Consider the following 22431-nt stretch of genomic DNA (forward strand, 5'->3'; position numbering starts at 1 on the left):
GGTTTGAATCCATAGCATGGTTTTATTAACGTAGAAACACGACAATCACTTTATAGCAGGATTACAGAGGTAACCTTAAGGCCCATCTATTAAATTGTGTTCACTTAATGTTAAACGGATTACAAGTTGGACAATGTGTAAGCACCAAATAGAACCCCTCCATTCTAGGAGCTCTTCCTAAATAGGAAAGCAATTGGTTGAGCCCAAGTCCAGTCAGCTTGATTGGCTGTCACCTGTGAAAATGACAAACAATAATATATTGCATGCTTTGCCTAGGATTTTACTCCCTATAAAAAATGAAAATGAAGTATTAGAAAGGTTGTACTTACTCTGCACACGGGGAGCTGTATTCACTCACAGCTTCATCACCTGAAAACAGAAAAGAGGAGAATGCAGAGGTCAGTTCCTTTAGAATGATAACTACTTCCCTGTCAGTCATTAAACTCCCACTTCAGGGGTGAACCAATGGGCCCATACTGGTGACGTCTGGTTTCCTTTCAATGAACCGGAGTTATTTACGTAACCTTGACGGGTATGCCAGTGGCCAATATTTCAGAGAATGGGGTGGTTTGGAAACTGGTCTTCCATTAGAGAGGGAAGGAAAAAAAGAAAACGTCCCTTTGTCTTTCAAAGATAAGTACAAATCCACAGATCATTGTAAAGGTTTTAAACACTGTTTCCTATGCTTGTTAAATGAACATGCACCTGTGGAATGGTCATTAAGACACTAACAGCTTTCAGACAGTAGGCAATTAAGGTCACAGTTATGAAAAACTTGACACTAGAGGCCTTTCTACCAACTCTGAAAAAGACCAAAGAAAGATGCCCAGGGTCCCTGCTCCTCTGCGTGAACGTGCCTTAGGCATGCTGCAAGGAGGCATGAGGACTGCAGATGTGGCCAAGGCAATAAATTGCAATGTCCGTACTGTAAGACGCCTAAGACAGCACTACAGGGAGACAGGACGGACAGCTGATCATCCACAGTGGCACACCACGTGTAACACCTGCACAGGATGGCAACAACTGCCCAAGTTACACCAGGAACGCACAATCCCTCCATCAGTGCTCAGACTGTCCGCAATAGGCTGAACTGAGGTCTTGTAGCCCTGTTGTAAGGCAGGTCGTCAGACATCACTGGCAACTTCGCCTATGGGCGCAAACCATCGCTGGACCAGCCAGGACTGGCAAAAAGTGCTCTTCACTGACAAGTAGCGGTTCTGTCTCACCAGGGGTGATGGTCGGATTCGCATTTATCGTCGAAAGAATGAGCGTTACGCCAAGGCCTGTACTCTGGAGCAGGATCGATTTGGAGGGTCCGTCGTGTCTGGGGCGGTGGGTCACAGCATTATCGGACATTGCCTGCAATGACAAGCTCTCTCAACAACGCTGTGCGTTACAGGGAAGACAGCCTCCTCCCTCATGTGGTACCCTTCCTGCAGGCTCATCCTGACATGACCCTCCAGCATGACAATGCCATACTGCTCGTTCTGTGCGTGATTTCCTGCAACACAGGAATGTCAGTGTTCTACCATGGCCAGCGAAGAGCCCAGATCTCAATCCCATTAAGGACCTGTTGGATCGAAGGGTGAAGGCTAGGGCCATTCCCCCAGAAGTGTCCGGGAACTTGCAGGTGCCTTGGTGGAAAAGTGGGGTAACATCTCACGTCTTAGTTGTTCATACAAATATTTAAACATGTTAAGTTTGCTGAAAACAAATGCAGTTGACAGTGAGGACTTTTTTTGTTGAGTTTATATTACATCACACGGTGCACTTTTGGTAAAAGCTAACAAGTTGACACTTAAGGTCTAATCCAAGGGGTGTCACTCATTTAATGGAGGGCCTCTGCTGGATTTTCTTTTTCTCAATTAAGTCCTAGACAACCAGGTGAGGGGAGTTCCTTACTAATCAGTGACCTTAATTCAATCAAACATTTACAAGGAAGGAGCAAAAACTCCCACTTGGCCCTCGAATGAGTTTGACACGGTCTAATATCTAGTTGAGCGTTTATCTTTTTCCATTTGAGAAAGAGTATCAGTTTTTCATGATAACCCTTGGGGAGCACAATGTTTTCTGTAAATGAAATCACTTTTAAGGTTGCAGAATTTCAGGAAACTTAAATACCCTGGTATTCCATAAATCTTGGTTGGAGGATAATGGATATCCTGCTTATTCTCCCTTTCCTGTGAATCCGCCAGTCGGGATTTTGGGAAAACCACAGAATTTATTTAAAGTTCTTGGCAACCCTACACATTTCACTGTAAGATGGAATTCTTACTTGTCTGGTAGTAGTCATACACTTTCACCACAGCTGGTTTCAGATTCCTCACAGGCACATCCTCCTCTATGGCCAGGCTGTACGTCTTCGTTTCCTTCTGCTTGAGCTGGAAGAAAAGGAATAATACATTTGACATTGCAGTTCAATGTTATAGATTCACATAGTGTTACTGTATAAAACATCCACTACAGTCTTACTTTGATGTTACTGTTCAGTGTGTAGATGCAAATGAGACCAAATCCAACTAAGTTCTGTAACCGATAAAGACAGCCCCGTTTAGATGCAACAGGCATGTTCCTACCCCATCTAGGTAGATGATGACATGTCCTTCCTCCAGGTCAACACGTTTGACAGTGGGGTCATTTTTCAACTGGAAGAACAGAACACAGGATAAGATAGTGTCATAGTACAACTGATACATTCAAAGGACAACTACTGGCATTGACAAAACGATAATACTTACAATTAGAACAGATGCCATTATCATTTTATACATTAACTAATCCTCAAGGGGATTATACTTAGGGCCAGGAGTGTTCCCCAAACTGGTAAAACTCCTGGCCCTGATTAACTGAGGTTCTCTTATTGACTCACAGGCCCGAGGGAGGATTTGTCCAGGACAAAGCCGGAGAGAAGCTTGACATTGATGATCACCATGTTGGTCTCTTCTCGCCGACCATTGTACCTGTCAGTCACACAGTCAGATGGATATTATCTTAAAGGTGCAAATATGCAGAAATCGCTCCACCATTTCCTGATTGCTAAAATTCTACTAGTTAGCTTAAGTTAAGTTTGTGACAAAACAAGCAAGAAAATCATTGTACCATCTAAACCGCTTTGAAATATATTCAGTAACCAAACATTTTTTATTTTATGCTGTTCAAAACCGAAAGTAAAAGACGCAAAAACGATAGTTAAGAATGGGAAGCATAAAAAGAGATCTAACATTTCTTAGACTTGCAGTCAATGAGGATGACAGATCTATAACTCATATTTCCACATGAATTGTCAGGTCGCCCAAAAAGTTCAGTGCAGCATTAAAGATACTTTTAAAATGCATCTACACTGGTGGTTCAGTCATTTTTTTCAGCTGCTATTTCAAAGGTAAAAGGAATACCACTACCTGACAGCCACAGACACTATCAGAGATTTCTTGGTGCCGTCACATTTCCCAAGCGTCTGTGTTGAGATGTTGAAAGCAGAGAAGTCAGGAGGAGGGGGAATATTGTAGTGCATGGCGATCTGAAAAGACAGACGATACTATTGAGATGCATGAAATCAATAGACATTTCAATGTACAGTAGCACACATGCATTTCCATTAATGCTGAAATTCTAAGGATGAAACGTTAGTTTTTGTGCAACAGTGTGCTCTACTGAACACAAACCAGATACTCAGTACATGCAGTACTGAGAGGCAGCAAAGGGTAAATGACTGGAGCCTGACCTGCACAAACACGCAGCTCTTGCCCTTTGCCTTGATGTTGTAGTCTCCAGGGACCTCCCTCAGCTGCTTCTCCTGATAGAGCAGCCTGTTGTTCTGATTCACAGTGAACTCCATCTTCAGGCCTCCGGCCGAGCTCACACTGACTGTACTGGCGCCCTCTGGACTGAAGGTGGCAGCACCGTACTTGGCCAGGGCCTGCAATGCTACCACTGTGTCCTGGTGACAGGGGGGAGGGGGAAGTACTGTTGCAAAATCAAATCCGGGTCGACTATAGCTTGGGTATGAATGGAGAGAATCAATATAATAAAGCAATACATATGAAGATTGTAAAATGAAACAACAATTCAAGGAACTCCATGTGTTGTGTTATGAAATGATTGTAAAGCTTTAATACAATGTCCAATTTGCTACATTTCATATACAAATAAGGATTTTGTGTGATCCATGTTTGGCCATGTACTAACAGTAGGATCGACAGGCAGATGAGTTGGTTGAGTGAATGAATGTCTAACAGACCAACAAAGTACCTGTGTGGAGGCAAAGCCTCCGTAGGGGTTCTGCTGCTGGGCCAGCCAGCGGACGATGCCAGTGGAGTAGTCCAGCCCAAAGCCTGGCATGGTGGGACCGGAGAGCAGCGCCAGCAGCACGTAGGATGTCATCTCCACCTCCAGAGAGTCCGTCTTCGTCCCAGAAGCCTCTGCTCTCTCCCAGTGACGATTGCCACCTGTGGTAATTTTCATTGTCAGTGGTCGGCAGTGACCGTTTTACGGCAGACAGAAAGGTAGAAAGAGACATTTTCACCAAGAGACAAGACATACCTGAGGTAGCAGCTATCTTGTCCAGGTGGGTGATGAGCTTGGCCCTCATGTCCTGGTTTTGGGCCAGGGTGAAGGTGTAGGACAGCAGGGCCATGGTGTAGGTGTTCTCCAGCTGGTCAGACACTGCTGCCTTCAGACACGTCAGACTCTTCTCCACCATGGGGTCCTGACACACCCACATACAACAGGATTGTGTTTATTAGGCACCAAACAGAGGAACACTGATTGATCCAGATATTCCCTCCCAGTTTCAATAAGAAACATGCACATTGTTGCAAAATGTTCATGGCTTTTCCATTGCGCTCCCTAATGAACACAATTGACCTTTTATCAGGTTTTTAATATGGGTATGAATACCGAATAATGTTAGCAATATAAATAAATTAACTAGTGGACCTCTGTACTTTGCTCCATTCATCTTTGCCTTGATCCTGACTAGTCTCCCAGTCCCTGCTACTGAAAAACACCCCCACAGGATGATGCCGCCACCACCATGCTTCACCATAGGGATGTTGCCAGGTTTCCTCCAGACGTGGCCCTTGGCATTCAGGCCAAAGAGTTCAATCTTGGTTTCATCAGACCAGAGAATCTTGTTTCTCATGGTCTGAGAGTCTTTAGGTGCCTTTTGGCAAACCCCAAGTGGGCTGTCATGTGCCTTTTACTGGAGGAGTGGCTTCCGCCTGGCACTCTACCATAAAGGCCTGATTGGTGGAGTGCTGCAGAGATGGTTTTCCTTCTGGAAGGTTCTCCCATCTCCACAGAGGAACTCCAGAGCTCTGTCAGACTGACCGTCAGGATCTTGGTCACCTCTGACCAAGGCCCATCTCCCCCGATTTCTCAGTTTGGCTGGCCGGCCAGCTCTCGGAAGAGACTTGGTGGTTCCAAACTTTTTCCATTTAAGAATGATGGCAGCCACTGTGTTCTTGGGGACCTTCAATGCTGCAGAAATGTGTTGGTACCCTTCCCCAGATCTGCGCCTCGACACAATCTGTCTCTGAGCTCAACGGACAATTCCTTCAACCTCATGGCTTGGTTTTTGCTCTGACATTCACTGTCAACTGTGGGACCTTATGTAGACAGGTGTGTGCCTTTCCAAATCAAGTCCAATCAATTGAATTTACCACAAGTGGACTCCAATCAACTTGTATAAACACCTCAAGGATGATCAATGGAAACAGGATGCACCTGAGCTCAATCTCATTGCAGAAGATCGGAGGAATCTGTTTTATTTTCAATACATGTGCAAACATTTCTACAAACCGGTTCTCGCTTTGTCATGTGTATAGATCGCTGAGGATTTTAAAAATGGTATAAGGCTAACGTAACTAAATGTGGAAATAATCAAGGGGTCTGAATACTTTTCCAGAAGGAACTGTATATTGGGATGTTGTTTAACAAATTCGAATACATGGCAAGTGAGGCGTTCTGTGGGTGATAGTCTTATTTAAAATTGTGTGAAGTAGTTGGACTGCTAAGCAGAAATATCCACTAAGGCCGTTCATGTTTTGATAAAAGCACCAAATGTGACCACCTTGTTTATCAATAAAAAAAAATAATGAAATACTTGGATATGGAAAGAGGTGATAACTCACAGAAGTGTTGCCATCCAGCTCCAGCAGTGCAGCGGTGATGTAGGCAGTGAGCGACACTTGATCCCCGACCCCTCCCTATGACAACAAAGGATGCCAGTAAACGTCATACAGTACTCCAAGGTGTTACAGAGTTTCAAAGTCACTGATGTCAGGTAAAATCATTGCAGTGTTTAAAACATTCAAATGATAATGGTGCAAAGATAAAGAACAGGGTAATAATTTTAAGAGTACTGTTTTGGAGATGCAAAAGCTGTCGGGACTAGTCAGTCAGACTGAGGTCCCTTTAGGGAGGTGGTGTGTTCTCAGAACTGGCTAAAACATGCTTGGGATTCTGGTTGTGCTCAGTATGTGCTCCTTTAGGGCACACGTGGGGTTCTAAGGTCCTGCTGAACAGTTCATTATCCTACATGTCAGTGCAATATGAAGTATGTAAAGTACTCATATTTGATGTTAGACTATGTATTATTATCAAGTCTTTTGTTTGCTAGTTATCTAGGATTTTATGCAGACTCCACCATTGCACTCTAAATAAACACTTGCACCAGAACCTCCTGCTGAATCTCTGCCCTTAACATTACCTTGTCACATTTGGTGGCAGCAGTATAATACTCCTCTTATTACCCACTGAGCTCTGACTCCCACTGAGCTCTGACTCCCCTTTACCTTCATGCCGTTATGGAAGAGTTTCCCCACTGACGCGATGCAGCCATCCGTCTGCTGGTGACTGGCCAACCAGGCCTTGGCCTGGGCAATGTGGGCGGGGTCCACAAAGATGTAGGGCTTGGCCCCTCCAAAGGACTTCAGCACAAAGGAGGTGAGCCTGAGAGAACACAGGTCAGATGTCACTGGAGTTACACGGACTAGATGTCGTGAGCCTTGCCTAAACTTTGGATCATAGACTCTAGATAACAGTAGCTAGTAGCCATACTGTATGTGCTGAAGCCAACTCTATATTTGCCATAGCACATGCTATTATGGTTTGAGACCATCACATTCCTACCTTGATTACATACTGCAACCCCCTTTAAACTAATGTCATTTTCATGACAAACAAATGTAAATTGAGGAATCATCTAAGGTATTATGACTGTGTGGACAATTGAACTGACCACGTGTTTCCAGACTCATCGCTCTTCCCAAAGGCACTGTAGGAGCCATCGTCATGCTTGTAGTTGAGCTCCCTCTGGTAGCCTGCAACACAAATGGCCAAATGAACAAAGACACTCCTTCTAGGGACTTGTACTGCATGTGGAAGGTGAAGTTAACTGGTTCAGAGCCAAATACGTATATACAACAGGTTGTTGCTAGTCAGAGAAGAGATGCACACAGGATCAGACAACTCATTTAAAAAGTACAAGGCTTACTACAAATATTGTCATATACCAGGGCATGCTATGTATGCCATTAAACGTTGCAGTCCATTTCACCAGGGTTGTGTCCAGTAGGAAGATTGTTATTTTTAGGCTGTAACTGAACATGTCTGATATTAATTGCTTGATTTTCATTGCAACATGTTGTGCCTTACTGAACTGGACCCAGCTCACTCACCACTGTCTAGGAAGCCCGTGGCCCTGGTCTGGATCTCCATGGTGAGCTGCCTGGTGCTCTGCAGGTAGTTGAGGATGTAGATGTTGGGAGCAAACAGCACCATGTTCTGCTCTCCACAGCCATAGGGCATCTGCAACAGGCTGTCCAGGTTCTTTATGGCCCGACCCATCAGGTCGCCTGGTGAAAGAGACCAACCATTGAGACAATCGCAGTGGATAGTTGACCAGCAGAGACCCATTTCTTACCTTATCCCTAAAAATAACCAATGCTTATCCTGATCAGCAATAACCTTAAGGCAATCATAGATCTGCAGGTGGAATATCCACATCCACGAATAGAGGGATGAAAGGTCCTTGCCTACACTTCATCTGCACCAAAATGGAAAACATACTGAAAATGTTATGAAACTTAAAATTAGGTGTGAAAACTCAGCAAAAGAGATGAAGAATTCTCACCCAGTACTGAGAGGGAGGCCTTGGCAGAGCCCTCCACAAACACCTCAGGCAGCTTCAGAGAGATGTCCTTCTCCACTGGGCCCTCTGGTGACGCGAGACAGATAAACGAGACAGACTGAGTGACTTGAGAACCAATTAAAAAGTATCTGTCATCTAAACCACAACAAATGCACGTCAACTTAATCGTCGGGGTAGTTATGAGAAAGTATGACTGATAGAGGTCAGGAAATTACCTGCAGGGCAGAGCAGAGCGTTGTGGCTGACCGTCTCCTGGGTTCCCTCGGCCTGACAGAAAGTGAAACAGCACCAAAATTTAAATTTTAAAAAGTCTAATAAGTAAATTCTACCATAGAATTTATATGGTAACCACTTAAAGGTACATTTCACTCAAATCAAAGTTAATCAAATGTTTTAGACCTGAAACGTAGACCAATTTTAAGATAAGTCTACGTCCCAGACCATCTGTTGTGTAGGTCCAGCTATACAGCTTAATCTAAAAATGTAAAAGACATGCACCAAGTAATTCTTTATTAAAAATATATATACACACATTTTCAATTTATTATGCATGGGCCGGAGTCTAACTGCATTGGGCTTGAAACACCAAACCTTGTTGGTCTCCTCGCATAAAAATATGCAACATACAATAGCAGGGGATATAAATTCTACCGTATTCACCCTTGCCCTAGTGTTACTGAACACCCGGATCTCTTTATAATTAATGTGGGAGAAAAACAGTTGACTTGCCATGCAGGACAGACACTCACCTCCACCAGCAGTGTTTGCACAACGGTGTCAATGCGTCCTTTCTCTGGCACCGTGGCCACCTCGTTGCCGCAGAACTTCTTAGTTGTCAACGCCTCGGCGCTCACTTTCACGCTCACCTCCCCTATAGTTCAGTCCAGGGAGACATTAACATTCTAGTCCAGACCAGTCACCCATCAACCTGCCCTTCCATCAGCTTGCGCACCCTTACCCACTCCACCTCCAGCCTCTGTCACTTATGTACCCTGGCTCAACTGTTCCCTCCTTTGTTCCATCCCTCGTTTCCTCTCCCCCTTGTTCCCTCCAGCCATTTCTCTGATAGCCACAGATAACCCGAGGGTTATCTTTGAGCATGTCATATATTCAAGGAATTTGTGTATCATATAAATAATTTCATTTACATAAATTTCAGTCTAACGAGAGCTGTGTGAAGTCAACAACCCTGTCTTACAGGAGCATCACTGCTTCCAAATCACTCCCTACCCCTCTGGCCCTAACCCTTCACTATTTGCATATTTGAAAGGTGTGGATGGTATAAGCAGTGCAGTGGAGCTTCTACCATATTTCTAACACCTTACCGATCTGCAAACAAAGGGTTAGGGGGCAAGAGCCTAGGTGTAGGGAGTAACTGTGGAGTCTATTGCAAGAGCCTTGTGATAGATTGACAGAGAGTACTGTATGGCTCACCTAAAGCAGTTGGGGTGAGGGTCCACTTGAAGGTCCTGCTCTCTTCAGCACACAGACACAGTGTGTACTGGCAGCCTTCACATGGCCTGGCTGTGAACTGGTTCGACTCAGCTAGAGTTACCTTCACCTAAGAGAAACACATGGGGTCAATTGCAACTCTTTACTAGATTTCTCAAAAACGTCTATAGATTGTCGGCAACAGGCAGCTCGTGGGCCAAAACCGTCCCGTGAGTGATTTGTTCCCCCAAAGTTGAGCAAAAATAACTAATTCAAGGGTATCTTTATATGTTCTACATTGTAGAATAGTGACGACATCATAACTATGACAACCCAAAAATAAGTGTTAAAATATATTTGAGATTCTTCAACGTAACCACCCTTTGCCTTGATGACAGCTTTGCACAGTCTTGGCATTCTCTCAACCAGCTTCATGAGTAATGTGTTTACAACAGTCTTGAAGGAGTTCCCACATATGCTGAGCACATGTTGGCTGCTTTTCCTTCACTCTGCGGTCCAACTCATCCCAAAACATCTCAATTGGGTTGAGGTCAGGTCACCTGATGCAGCACACCATTGCTCTCCTTGCTCAAACAGCCCTTACACAGCCTGGAGGTGTGTTTTGAGTCATTGTCCGGTTGAAAAACTAATTATCATCCCTTTAAGTGCAAACCAGATGGGACAGCGTATCGCTGCAGAATGCTGTGGTAGCCATGCTGGTTAAGTGTGCCTTGAATTGTAAATAAATCAGACTGTGTCACCAGCAAAGCACCCTCACACCTCCATGCTTCACGGTGGGAACCACACATGCGGAGATCCGTTCACCTACTCTGCGTCTCACAAAGACATGGCGGTTGGAACCAAACATCTCAAATTTGGAGTCAGACCAAGGGACAGACTACTGGTCTAATGTCCATTGCTTGTTTTTCTTGGCCAAGTCTCTTCTTATTGGTGTCCTTTAGTAGTGGTTTCTTTGCAGCAATTCAACCATGAAGGCCTGATTCACAGTCTCCTCTGAACAGGTGATGTTGAGATGTGTCTGTTACTTGAACTCTGAAGCTTTATTTGGGCTGCAATTCCTGAGGCTGGTAACTAAAACGTATCTTCTGCAGCAGAGGTAAGTCTGTGTCTTCCTTTCCTGTGGCGGTCCTCATGAGAGCCAGTTATCATAGCGCTTAATGGTTTTTGCAACTGCACTTGAAGGTCAGTCAGAACTTTGTCATTCCTTTAAGACTGTTGATTCTCATTGCTTATTTGAGCTGTTCTTGCCATAATATGGACTTGGTCTCTCACCAAATAGGGCTATCTTCTGTATACCACCCCTAACTTCTCACAACACAACTGATTGGCTCAAACGCATTATAGAGGAAAGAAATTCCACAAACTAACAAGTCACACCTGGTAATTGAAAAGCATTCCTCGTGAAGCTGGTTGAGAGAAAGCCAAGAGTGTGCAAAGCTGTCCAGGCAACAGGTAGCTACTTTGAAGAATCTCAAATACAAAATCTATTTTGATTTGTTTAACACATTTTTGGTTACTACATGATTCCATAGTTGAGATGTCATCACTATTATACAATGTACAAAATTGTAAAATAAAAAAACCTGGAATTAGTAGGTGTCCAAACTTTTGATTGGTACCGTACACTGCCGTTCAAAGGTTTGGGGTCACTTAGAAATGTCATTGTTTTTGAAAGCACATTTTGTCCATTAAAATATCAAATTGATCAGCAATACAGTGTAGACATTGTTAATGTTGTAAATGACTATTGTAGCTGGAAACGGCTGATTTTTTTATGGAATATTTACATCGGCCCATTATCGGCAACCATCACTCCTGTGTTCCAATGGCACGTTGTGTTAGCTAATCCAAGTTTATCATTTTAAAAGGCTAATTGATCATTAGTAAACCCTTTTGCAATTATGTTAGCACAGCTGACAACTGTGCTAATAAAACTGCCCTTTAGACTTGAGTATCTGGAGAATCAGAATTGGTGGGTTTGATTACAGGCAGAAACAAAGAACTTCGTTCTGAAACTCGTCAGTCTATTCTTGTTCTGAGAACTGAAGGCTATTCAATAGGAGAAATTGCCAAGAAACTGAAGATCTCATACAACACTGTGTACTACTCCCTTCACAGAACAGCGCAGACTGTCTCAAACCAGAATAGAAAGGAGTGGGAGGCCCCAGTGCACAACTGAGCAAGAGTACAAGTACATTAGTGTGTCAAGTTTGAGAAAGACACCTCACAAGTCCTCAACTGGCAGCTTCATTAAATAGTACCCGCAAAACACCAGCCTCAACGTCAACAGTGAAGAGGCGACTCCGGGATGCTGGCCTTCTAGGCAGAGTTGCAAAGAAAAAGCCATATCTCAGACTCAGCCAATAAAATAACAGATTAAGATGGGAAAAAGAACAGACACTGGACAGAGGAACTCTGCCTAGAAGGCCAGCATCCCAGAGTCAATGCTGTTAAATTATCATCATCTGGCCCCCCCCCAATCATTTGCTCCAACACAAATTGGCCTGCAGCTGAATCTAGTTGCCTATCCCTGGTCTACCCAAATGAAGTGGGACTGGAGAGGTAAAGAAAGAGACAACACTGGGAGGGCTTACCATGATACACTTGGAAAGGTAGTTGAACACACTGGCCTTGAGTGTGAACACCTCCCCCCGGATGACAGAGTAGGGCAGCGTCAGGCTCACAAAGAAGGGTTGGAAGGCAGTGAGGCCAGTGTTGGGAGCCAGGCCAAAACCCACTGGGGAAGTACAGAACGCCCCTGCAGCCCACTTAGTGATGGTGTCAGGGACAGTCTTCTCAACATTCACTTTTCCTGTATGTCTGGTAGTGGTGAAAAGGGCGCAAAAAAAACACAAAATGTATATTAACATTAGAACACATGACATGGTTAATTCAATAGCGGACTAGGTTATTTTTTTTATATCGACCCCTAGGACAAAGACATGCCTGTGGTTTCAGTATTGCCATATTAGTAGGCATTGTCAGCCCAGCACCCCATGGAAAGGGATGTGTTGGACTACAAATATGGCGTCTGTCACAAAGCTTACCCCACAGGAACCAGGTCCCAGATCCAGGTCTCAGGGAAGTACGTGCGGACGGTCTCCTTAGGCACGACAGAGGCTCCAGGGGTTGGGGCACTCTCCTCATTTGGCATCATGTTCATGGGACGAGCTGTAAATAGAAACAAATCTTTCATTAGGTTGAGACTAGAAAGGTTTATACATTAGCATATCAAATCAAAGTTTATTGGTCACATACAGATTTGCAGGCGTTTTGGCAGGTGCAGCGAAATGCTGGCATTACTAGCTCCAACAATACAAATAAAAGGTTAAGAACTAACAATCCAAGTAGATATTAGAGTGGGAATATAAATGGTGTGGATAGACAGAATATCATTTGGGAAATAAAAAATGTACAGTAGTAGCTATATTAGGATGAGCCATGTCGAGAACAGTATTATCATACAGTCACTAAACAGTATATAAACAGAATGAGGTGACCAGCATTCAATGACTCTATACAATACCTTCCATCATAACATTTTGTTTCATTGCATAGATAGTCTTGCAGTCGTAAGGTTTTTTCACATCAGAGTTGGTCAGGATCTTGATTCCAACTTCCTAAAATGAAAAGTACATTTAATTAATTGAGTGTCTACTTTACAAAGACTCCATTTTAGCCTGAGTCTTGTATATACTTACTATTAATTTATACATTTTCCATATTCAAAACAGGCAAACTTATTTGAGTCTCATACTTTAAAGATGCTGTAGACATCGTTTTTGTCATCGCTGGGGCCAAACCAGAATGAGCGTTTCCCCCAATCAGGTACAACCAACTCATCAACCGGTTTTGGTACGGGTGGACGGCGCATAATCATCTCCTCTTCAAATCTTGGAGGATATCGAAGGCATGGGTAGGGGTCTTCTACCCTGTATGAATATCCAGACAACTTCTGAACAGGCAGCTGACTGAAGACCTGCGGAGAGAGAAGTAATATACCTCTAGTAATACTGACTTTTTAATCCGCAGCATCTTGACAGTCAGAGAGTGGTCAGAGGTTATAGGGTCAGTACATAGTCAGGACAATGTCAGTGCATAGGATAACACCTGGGTTAAATACAAATAGCCAATACTTGATCTGCACTCGATTTAGTGGTACAACAGAACCAACGAAATAGTCCCACAAGTTGAAACTTCTAAACTTTAAGTATCAGACAGTGGTTAATACATGGTTAGAGGAAGCTGACAATGAGCCAAATCCTATCTTGAAAAACATGGGTGCACAAAAACAATGCCAAAGGTGGTGTGATCATGGTTAGGCTTCAGCTTAGTATGGTGAGTCAATGGTTAGTTAGTTAATGTGATGGGCTGTGTCTTGTCCCAAATGCCACCCTATTCCCTCTATAGTGCACTGACCACAATGAGGCCCTGGTTAAGAGTAGTGCACTACATAGAGCCATTTGGGATGCAGGACCATGGAGAACATACAGAGTCTAGGCTGAGCTCCTGTTCAGGCTGCAGCAGCAGCACACTCTGGTCGATGGCCCTGAGAGAACACAGAGACCCTGGGTGGGCCTGGAGGCTCAGAGAGGTCTTCTCCCCTGGCAACTCCTGGAGGGACGAGAACTTCAGGGACACCTGGAGAGGAGAAAAGCAGGAGACATCACAGCTATGTTGAAATATATCTATACATGTCCAACGCATTGGTTCATTCCAAATATAGTAGCATCCTGGTACAGAGCCCATAACATAATAATGCTTGTACTGTGTAGAGCAGGGGTCTCCAACAGGTCGATCACAAGCTACCAGTAGGTCGCAGCCCACCTAGAGTAGCTCGCCCAAAGATTCTGAAAGTACATGCAAATCTCACGTGTTCCACAGCAAACTGTCAAACACCGTAAGCTCTCAGCTACTATCTAATCAACGCAACATTGACATCCCAGCCCTGGTTAGCCACTATTGGCTTAAAAAGCGAAACCTAACACAATGTCTGCCAACTCATCTCCATTAATATTACCCCAGTCGGTCTGTGCGGTGTGCATGTTTGCCTACCACTCAGTGTGTAGCCAGTTGATGTGATCATCTTGTGGGTTGGCAGAAATATTTCCCCCCCAAAAAACGAAATTAAAATGTTAACTGCGAAGTAGGCTGACCTGGCAGAATTATATCATGAGTAAGTGTATCTGTGGCGATTGCGCAGCAAAAGCCCCAGCTTAGATATTCAACATACTTTTTCTTATTCAGCATGCTACTCCTCCTACATCGTTTACGCTAGACACGCAGTTCAAACTAAAACGTGCGGAATGGTCTCACTCAAGTTACTTGTATACAACTTTTTGTTCTGACTGGAAAGAGCAGATTAGGAATAGCTTCTACCAATAAAAAAAAGTTAACCGTTTGTCAGAGTGACATGCTGAGGTCTACTATACTGTGTCATTATGGAGCAGCCCAAACGGAGCCATTGCTATGGGTACTCACCAGACAGAGGGCAAAAAAATGAGGGTGACCACAATTACTGATCACAACCACACATCTAGTGATCACTCAACTGCTGACCACAACTACATATCTTCCGACCATTCATCTTCTGACAACCACACAACACCTGACTACAACAACTAGTGACCAAAACCACTGACTTTCATCTACACTACTGAGCACGCAACTGACCACAACCAGAAACAGAAACAGACCCAAAGGATTTGTGATGATCCAAAAGGTGCAGTTGAAGGATTTCATATCATCGTCTGATGCGAAGTCATTTTGGAAATTGATCGTAGTGCATGTTGCCCCGATAGATCACATTTCATGTAGCTGGTGAAAGACGCCTAGTTGCCTACCTTGTTTTTTAGGCAGAGGTGAATGGGGAAGTCTCGGCTGTCTGCTACTGCCTCCCCATCAGGCAACACGGTGTACACCACCACCTGGGCAAACGGGGTCAGCTCAGGCATCCGCTGCAGCGAGAGCATCAGCTGCCCTTGGTTAACTGAAATAAGAGATGGACAATGGGATGGACATTAGCTCACCATAAACCACCAATCATCCAATACGGACATAGTGTTCAGTGACTAGTCTATGAAATATACTGTGCAGTAAGAACTTGTACTGAAGATGTAATCTGGATGATTGAATTCTGTCGTGACAGGTTTATATCCCACGCCAGTTTAATGCCATTAGGTCTTTTCCAGGAGGTATGTTCTCTAATCAAGTGGGGTTCTGAGAAGTCCTAAAGAAAAAATGTCAGGAAGCATTCGGAAGAATCCAAGACACTTCATTTACCTTTTCTTTCTTTAATGGCCACAGGAAGACGGCCGTGCTGCTGAATGCTGCCTCTAGATATAACCTGGGACATAAGAGACAGCCAGGTGGCAGCATCAACATTAATAACCAGAGAAAGAGTTGCCAAAACCTGGAGATCTGCTAGCAAATATATTACTAAAGCGATATATTACTGTGTATCAGCTAAGGTGAAATATTAAACTAGAAGTCAAGTACTATATGGTTTCCCCAAGCCATTCTTAAAATATTTCCAGACAAAACAATCAAATACTGAAGTAAAATATCCCAAATCTTGTGGTGGAATCGATTAAAAAAAAAAAAAGGTTATATTTTGAGTGAAACATCCCTTTAATCTTACCAGATAGAAGAAGTCCAGGGTCGTCTGTCCCTTTTTCAGCTCCACCCCTTGGATGATGTAGTGAGCAAGAACAATACCGTCCTTCTCACAGGAGAACTTCCCTTCACCCTGCATTATCTTCACAAAGCTCTTGCTCTTGGAATAAAATTTCTGTGCGAAATGGTAAGCAGATGTATATAGAGGTCTACGCACACCCTGCTCGTAAGGATAATCCTCCTCAACCTTTTGATAACGAGCCTGGTTCAAGAAAAACAGAAAATGTATCAAAATTAGAAATTGTAGTAACCTCGGAGAATACACCAGGAAATTAATGATCAGTCAGAACAAACTGAATATTTACAGTAAATAATATATGATTAAATATTCAGAGGTAAACATGACTGAGGGACCACTGACCGACAGAGAGACAGAATCAGAACTCCATAGAGAAGTGTCTAGAGAGAAAGAAGCAATGCCCTTGCTGTCTGTGGTGAGAGTCCAGTTCTCAGATTTGCCACCGTTTTGTAGGAAGAGATACACAGGCTCATTGGGAATGGGACTAGAGTCAGGACCGGTCACTTTGATCTGAAAACACAGGACAGGATGACTGCAGACATTCAATATACTAAATATACACTCCCATTAAATACAAGACATCAAATGCCTAGTTTAGATGAGCCAAATGATATGTTAACATTCAGCACAACTTCTTTAAGATATTTCCCTGCAGCGTTATTAAAAAGGCATTTGTTAATATAGTTTGTCCTCACCTTCCCCTCGTATGCAATTCCTGGTTTATATGCTTGGGGCACGTCCTCAAAACTGACAGTTATGATGACATTGGTGAAGCTTGCCTTGGCACTACCTTTAAGGATGACCCCTGGAGAGAACACAGGCAATGGTCAGAGGTTAACAGTTCAGCATGTAAACACATCTACGTTCAAGATAAGGTTCTCCTACCCGTTCCATATTCCTCCATCTCAGTCTCCACTTCGAAGTCCCCAAAAGATTCACGTAGACGGAACCGGGTCAAGTCGATAATTTGGGTTGCACAACCAGTTTTGTCAGTCTAGGGAGAATGAGTACAGTTGTAGGTCAGCTTAGCTACAAAAACCTTAACATTTCGTCCACAGTGAGTGTTCTTCGTCAAAGAATTTGGCATAACAATAAAAACACTTACTTTCATAAGATACAACTCGCAGATATTACTAGAATCAAATAACCAGTGATTTTGAACTACATTTCTGCAAACTTTCGCCGTGACAGACCCCACCACTGGTTTTCCATAAGTGTATCTAGAAATAAAGTCAGCAGAAGACAGACAAATTAACTGTTGCAAAAAAGTAGAAACAGCTTTGAACATGAGCAAGTATCAAACATGGGACAGGATCTATAAAGTACAGTCTATGCATTAACCAAATTAAGGCGTAATATTCTGTCCATTAAGTGTCCCAGTTTACATATCATCTTATTGTCTGTCATCTTATGCACTTACTTTCCACAAACTCTCAGTGTTGCTTGTTTGTCCAGAATAGTGATGGTTTGGGGTAGATAGACTTTGACCTCATATTTGGGTAAAACTATAAAAAATACATATCAATATTATTTCCTCATTGTCTGTTGAACTACACCAAAAACATAATCACAGACCACAATGGAATCACCATGTAAAAACAATAATCAGATTTGTTTTATCCCATGCCAATTTCCTCACCATATTCTTTGATGTCAAAGTTTTGGGAGGTTTGCTCTCCCTTCTCATTCCATGCAGTGATGATGTAACTTCCTTGCGTTGCCTCTGCGGACATGGGGTGGGACAGGTCCAGAATTCCACTCACTGTTGACTGGTTCAACCACTGAGCAATGCGGTTGGAGTTTGGGTCCTGTATACAGATTCATAATAGGTTGAAGGAAGGTATTTTTGTTATAGAGAGGAATTGTATAAATTCATGCCACAGTACATATTGGAAGGTAATATTTTTGAAGAGAGATCATGTCATTATTATTGCTCATGTTATATAGAGCTTTGGTTTTTAGTTGCAATGGATTTGAATAAGTCTCACCTGAAGCTCCACTGTTAGAAACTAGAAAAGAGAAACAAAACATTCAGCATTTAGCCCCCCAAAACATTCTCAAACTTTATTATTTCCCAAAATTGTTTTCACAGTAGGCCTAAAGGGAACTACTATCGTGTCAAAAAAATGGGTTTGAAGCAGTTTCACGACTTCCCAAAACAGTTTCTACAGTACAAGCATCTTTATCTACAGAGTTACAGTAGAGCAAATAAACTCTGACCACGTTTGCCGAGCCAGCTACACAGTCCGTCTGTCTCACCCAGACAACACTGAAAGAGTAACTTACCATCTGATTGAATGTCAAGAAACTGGCATCCAGCGAGACGATTCGGAACTTGACTGGGAAAACGGTAGAAACATTTGTCTATATAGTGTACAGTATATCCATCCACCATTTCAGTAATGACCTTTCATCAAGCTTATGGCCTCACAAATATACTGTAAAGTACACAAACATTTCAGTGTTCATCAAAGATGATGTCTAACTACCTGTCTGTCCAGGTTTGTAGACTGGTTTGTCTGTCTGGAAAATGGTCAGGAATCTTTTAGGCTTGATAAGGATCTTGGTCTTATTACTCATCTCATCCTTCCTCCCCTTGATGCTGACATGGACAGTGGCCACACTGTCAGCCTTCACTGGGGGTACCTACAATATGAAGAACAGAAGAATGGAAGCTTGTTAGAATTTCTACAATTGTCTAGCCCCTTAACCAAAGTATGGCTCTCTGACTGAGTAGCTTGAGAACAGAGGGCTTTTTGCTAAGTGGTAGATGTAGTAATCATACTTCGCTCTGCTGAGGTTAACTGCTATTGCCTTTCATAGGTTGGATCATTTTCCATACAACACCCAGCCTGTAATCCAAGTTGAATTCCACAAAACATGATTGACTACTCAGAATAAAAGTGTTGAATGAATGTAGCTAGCTTGAGTCTAGTAAGAATAGTGTTCTTTAGATGATGGTAGAGGATGACCAGTACTAGTTTCCATAGTATTATAGAAGATCCTGATCTATAGCGCATCACATCGTTGTGGAACTTTGCAGTTAGAAATGTCATACATAGAGCTGGCTTGATACTTTACATGTCAGAGAGGCATGTTGGTTCTACATGAAATATTTATATCAGAGCGTTCCACAACGTTGTAGCCTGCTGAACGCAGCACAGTTGCAGCTGACCTGGAAGGAGATGCAGCGATAGAAGTCCTGTGTTACGGCTTCCTCCAGTAGAATGATGCTGCTGCCCCCCTCCATCTCCAGCGACACCTTCAACGACAGAGGCTCTGTGGCTTGGTGGACCTGAGCACAAAGTTTCTCTTTGGTCCCTCCTACCACCTCCGAGCTGACCGTCACCAGGTAAATCCTAAAAGGGGAAAGAGTCAGCATGAATGCAGCTGTGGTAATAATACTTAAGTGGCTGTGTATTTAAACAGCTCTTTAGTTCCTTTGTAGCCTACTGATTTTTTAAAGTTGGGGATAAAGTGACCTTAATTGTCTCTGGCTATGTGCCCCACTCAGAGTCCAATGGAGGGCACAATTGATTCTGTTTTGTCTCATAACAAATGAAAAGCCTCACATGCAGAGAGATAGAGGTACTGTTTGTATAACAGTGATGTCCTGTGGCCTTACCACTATAATTTTTTGTATTATTATTATTCACAAAGAGACAATTGCAAGCATCTATTCAGTTATCAGTGCAATGAGCATATAAAATATTGTATTATATTTAATATGTTTAGAACTAAAATAATGATATTGTTCAGGTTGCCTATTCTACACCTGCACGTGCATAGCGTGCAGAATTCAGAGTATAATTAATTCCTACATTTGAAGTTGTATCCAGCCAGACATGTAAATAAAAATAGCTGATTGTGTGTTTAATCTACTGCTTTCTACATCAAATGTTTTGTAGCGTACTTACGATTTGAAGGTGCTCGATGTCGCGGTTTGTATAATCACCGATGTGATCAATACAAAGAAAAGTAAGTTGAGAGCCATGGCCATAGCTTCGGTACACAGTCGGTCTTCCTCCGCACTTCGAAATGCTCCCTTCTCTTCCTCGTCCAGGGAGATTGTCAGGAAAGCTGCACAAACGGTGCTATATATACCCAAATGCACCCTCCTGTGTCACTCCCTTCCAAATAGTCTGGAACACTGCAGCCACCTCCCGTTTCCTCCCAATTCCCGCTGAAGTTCTCAACTAGTCACAACCCCTGACCAATGGGATGGTCAGAATGATGATGAAATCACCTCAGGCTATTTTGGCTGGAACACCTGAGAGAAGAAATACCTATGTAGCCTGGCTAACCTGTCGATTTAGTCCACCTGTCAACTTAGCCATTATGCATGTGAAAAGCCACCATAGCCTACAGCTTTCTGCTTTGACTGATAAAATGCAACATATTAGCTAACCAATAGCATATTTATTTCCCATTGTGTCAGCACTATGTTAATATCAACAGCCAAATATTGTCATCTAATCTAACAGTAAACCTAGTGGATTAATATACAACAACAAGAGTAATTTGAAACAATGGCAATTGTATGCTCCAATGCAGGGGGATTGTGCCTCTTGCTATTCTCAGTGGTGTAAAGAACTTAAGTAATACTCTCAAGTATTTTTACTTACGTAGTTTTTGGGGGTAACTGTACTTTACTATTGATATTTTTGACAACTTGTACTTTTACTCCACTACATTCCTAAAGAAAAGTATGTGTTTTTACTCCATACATTTTCCCTGACACCAAAAAGTACAGGTTACAGTTTGAATGCTTAGGAGGACAGGAAAATTGCCTAATTCACACACTTATCAAGAGAAGATACCTGCTCATCCCCATACTGCCTCTGATATGGCGGACTCACTAAACACATGCTTCATTTGTAAATGATGTCCGTAAATTAAAAAACAAGAAAATGATGTTGTCTGGTTTGCTTTATATAAGGAATTTGAAATCATTTATACTTGTACTTTTACTTTTGATACTTAAGTATATTTTAGCAATTACATTTACTTTTGATAGTTAAGTATATTTAAAACCAAATACTTTTAACCTTTTACTCAAGTAGTATTTTACTGAGTGACTTTCACTTTACTATTCATTTTCTATTAAGGTATCTTTACTTTTACTCAAGCATGACAACTGGGTACTTTTTCCACCACTGGTTATTCTAAACATTTCTTTCTGGGTGCTGAAATTAGCCACATGTCAATGTGAACAGCCGTTATGCCATTATAATGTGGATATCAGGCCCCGTGTTCCCCAGGAATGAAGAGGAGTAAGTTAATAATGTGGATATCATGGAGAGAGTTTTCCATAGGCCAACCATGGCTGATAAAAATAATATGAAGATGGTGAAACTAAAACAATGACATTTCCTAAAGAAAATATGTATGCTTGCTAGTCTTGAAGTATTATGATTTAGTTTAGTTTACTAGGATCTCCATTAGCTGCTGCACATGCAGTAGCCACTCTTACTGGGATCCACATAAAATACAGTCACATCTGAAATGTATTAGCACCCTTGATAAAGATGAGCAAAAAAGACTGTATAAAATAAATAATAAACACTGAGCTATAAAAATATGCTAAATTTTTTTCAGAGAAAAATATTTACTTTAACAGGTATTGCTTTTGAAATCTTAAAAAGATAGGTGTGGCCAGTCCTTGCATCCATAGCTCTGTGTATGGATGCAGAGAAGTTCTCAACTAGTCGCAGCCTTCTGACCAATGGGACAGTCAGAATGACGACCAAAATACCCCAGGCAATTTTTTTGGGACACATGTTGGCGGGAACACTTGAGAGAAGAAATACATGTTTAGCCTGGCTAACCTGTTGATTTAGCCCACCTGTCGATTTAGACATTAGCCATGAAAAAGCCACCATAGCCTACTGCTATGTGCTTGGAGGGATAAAATGCAACATATTAGCTCACCAATAGCATATTTATTTCCCATTGTGTGAGCAGGAAATGTCCTTTTCTAGTTTCACTATCCTCATATTATTTATATCAGCCATGGTTGGCCTATGCAAAACTCTCTCCATGATATCCACATTACTGACTATCAACAGCCAAATATTGTCATCAAATTTAACAGTAAACCTAGTGGATCAATATAGAACAACAAGTGTAATTT

At 42.5% G+C, this 22431-nt stretch overlaps 1 protein-coding gene across 1 annotated transcript; it reads right to left on the reverse strand.

The window, feature by feature from the left end:
• Positions 1 to 2: 2 nt before the first annotated feature.
• LOC139548927 (alpha-2-macroglobulin) lies at positions 3 to 20375 on the reverse strand. Its single transcript, XM_071358898.1, has 36 exons — positions 20216 to 20375; positions 19474 to 19657; positions 18788 to 18944; positions 18585 to 18637; positions 18287 to 18307; positions 17938 to 18106; positions 17719 to 17803; positions 17404 to 17518; positions 17184 to 17292; positions 16994 to 17103; positions 16641 to 16808; positions 16245 to 16481; positions 15887 to 15950; positions 15448 to 15593; positions 14096 to 14245; positions 13362 to 13583; positions 13131 to 13224; positions 12652 to 12775; positions 12199 to 12424; positions 9587 to 9713; positions 8902 to 9023; positions 8368 to 8419; positions 8135 to 8218; positions 7680 to 7856; positions 7241 to 7322; positions 6795 to 6951; positions 6132 to 6206; positions 4540 to 4705; positions 4249 to 4445; positions 3722 to 3937; positions 3399 to 3517; positions 2870 to 2960; positions 2577 to 2645; positions 2276 to 2381; positions 330 to 369; positions 3 to 233 (listed from the first exon to the last, which is right to left on the reverse strand). Exons 1-36 carry the CDS (start codon positions 20296 to 20298, stop codon positions 230 to 232), a joined length of 4401 nt encoding a protein of 1466 aa, XP_071214999.1. The 5' UTR covers positions 20299 to 20375; the 3' UTR covers positions 3 to 229.
• Positions 20376 to 22431: the final 2056 nt, after the last annotated feature.

The sequence above is a fragment of the Salvelinus alpinus genome, chromosome 22 (assembly GCF_045679555.1).
Source record: "Salvelinus alpinus chromosome 22, SLU_Salpinus.1, whole genome shotgun sequence".
Lineage (NCBI taxonomy): Eukaryota > Metazoa > Chordata > Actinopteri > Salmoniformes > Salmonidae > Salvelinus > Salvelinus alpinus.

Coding starts and splice junctions, on each gene's coding strand:
- LOC139548927 (XM_071358898.1), bottom strand. CDS start 20,298: ATGGCCATGGCTCTCAACTTACTTTTCTTTGTATTGATCACATCGGTG. Junction 17,804..17,937: donor CTTTGACATCAAAGAATATG/GTGAGGAAATTG, acceptor TATTTTTTATAG/TTTTACCCAAATATGAGGTC. Junction 12,776..13,130: donor ACAAAATGTTATGATGGAAG/GTATTGTATAGA, acceptor TTCTATTTACAG/CTCGTCCCATGAACATGATG.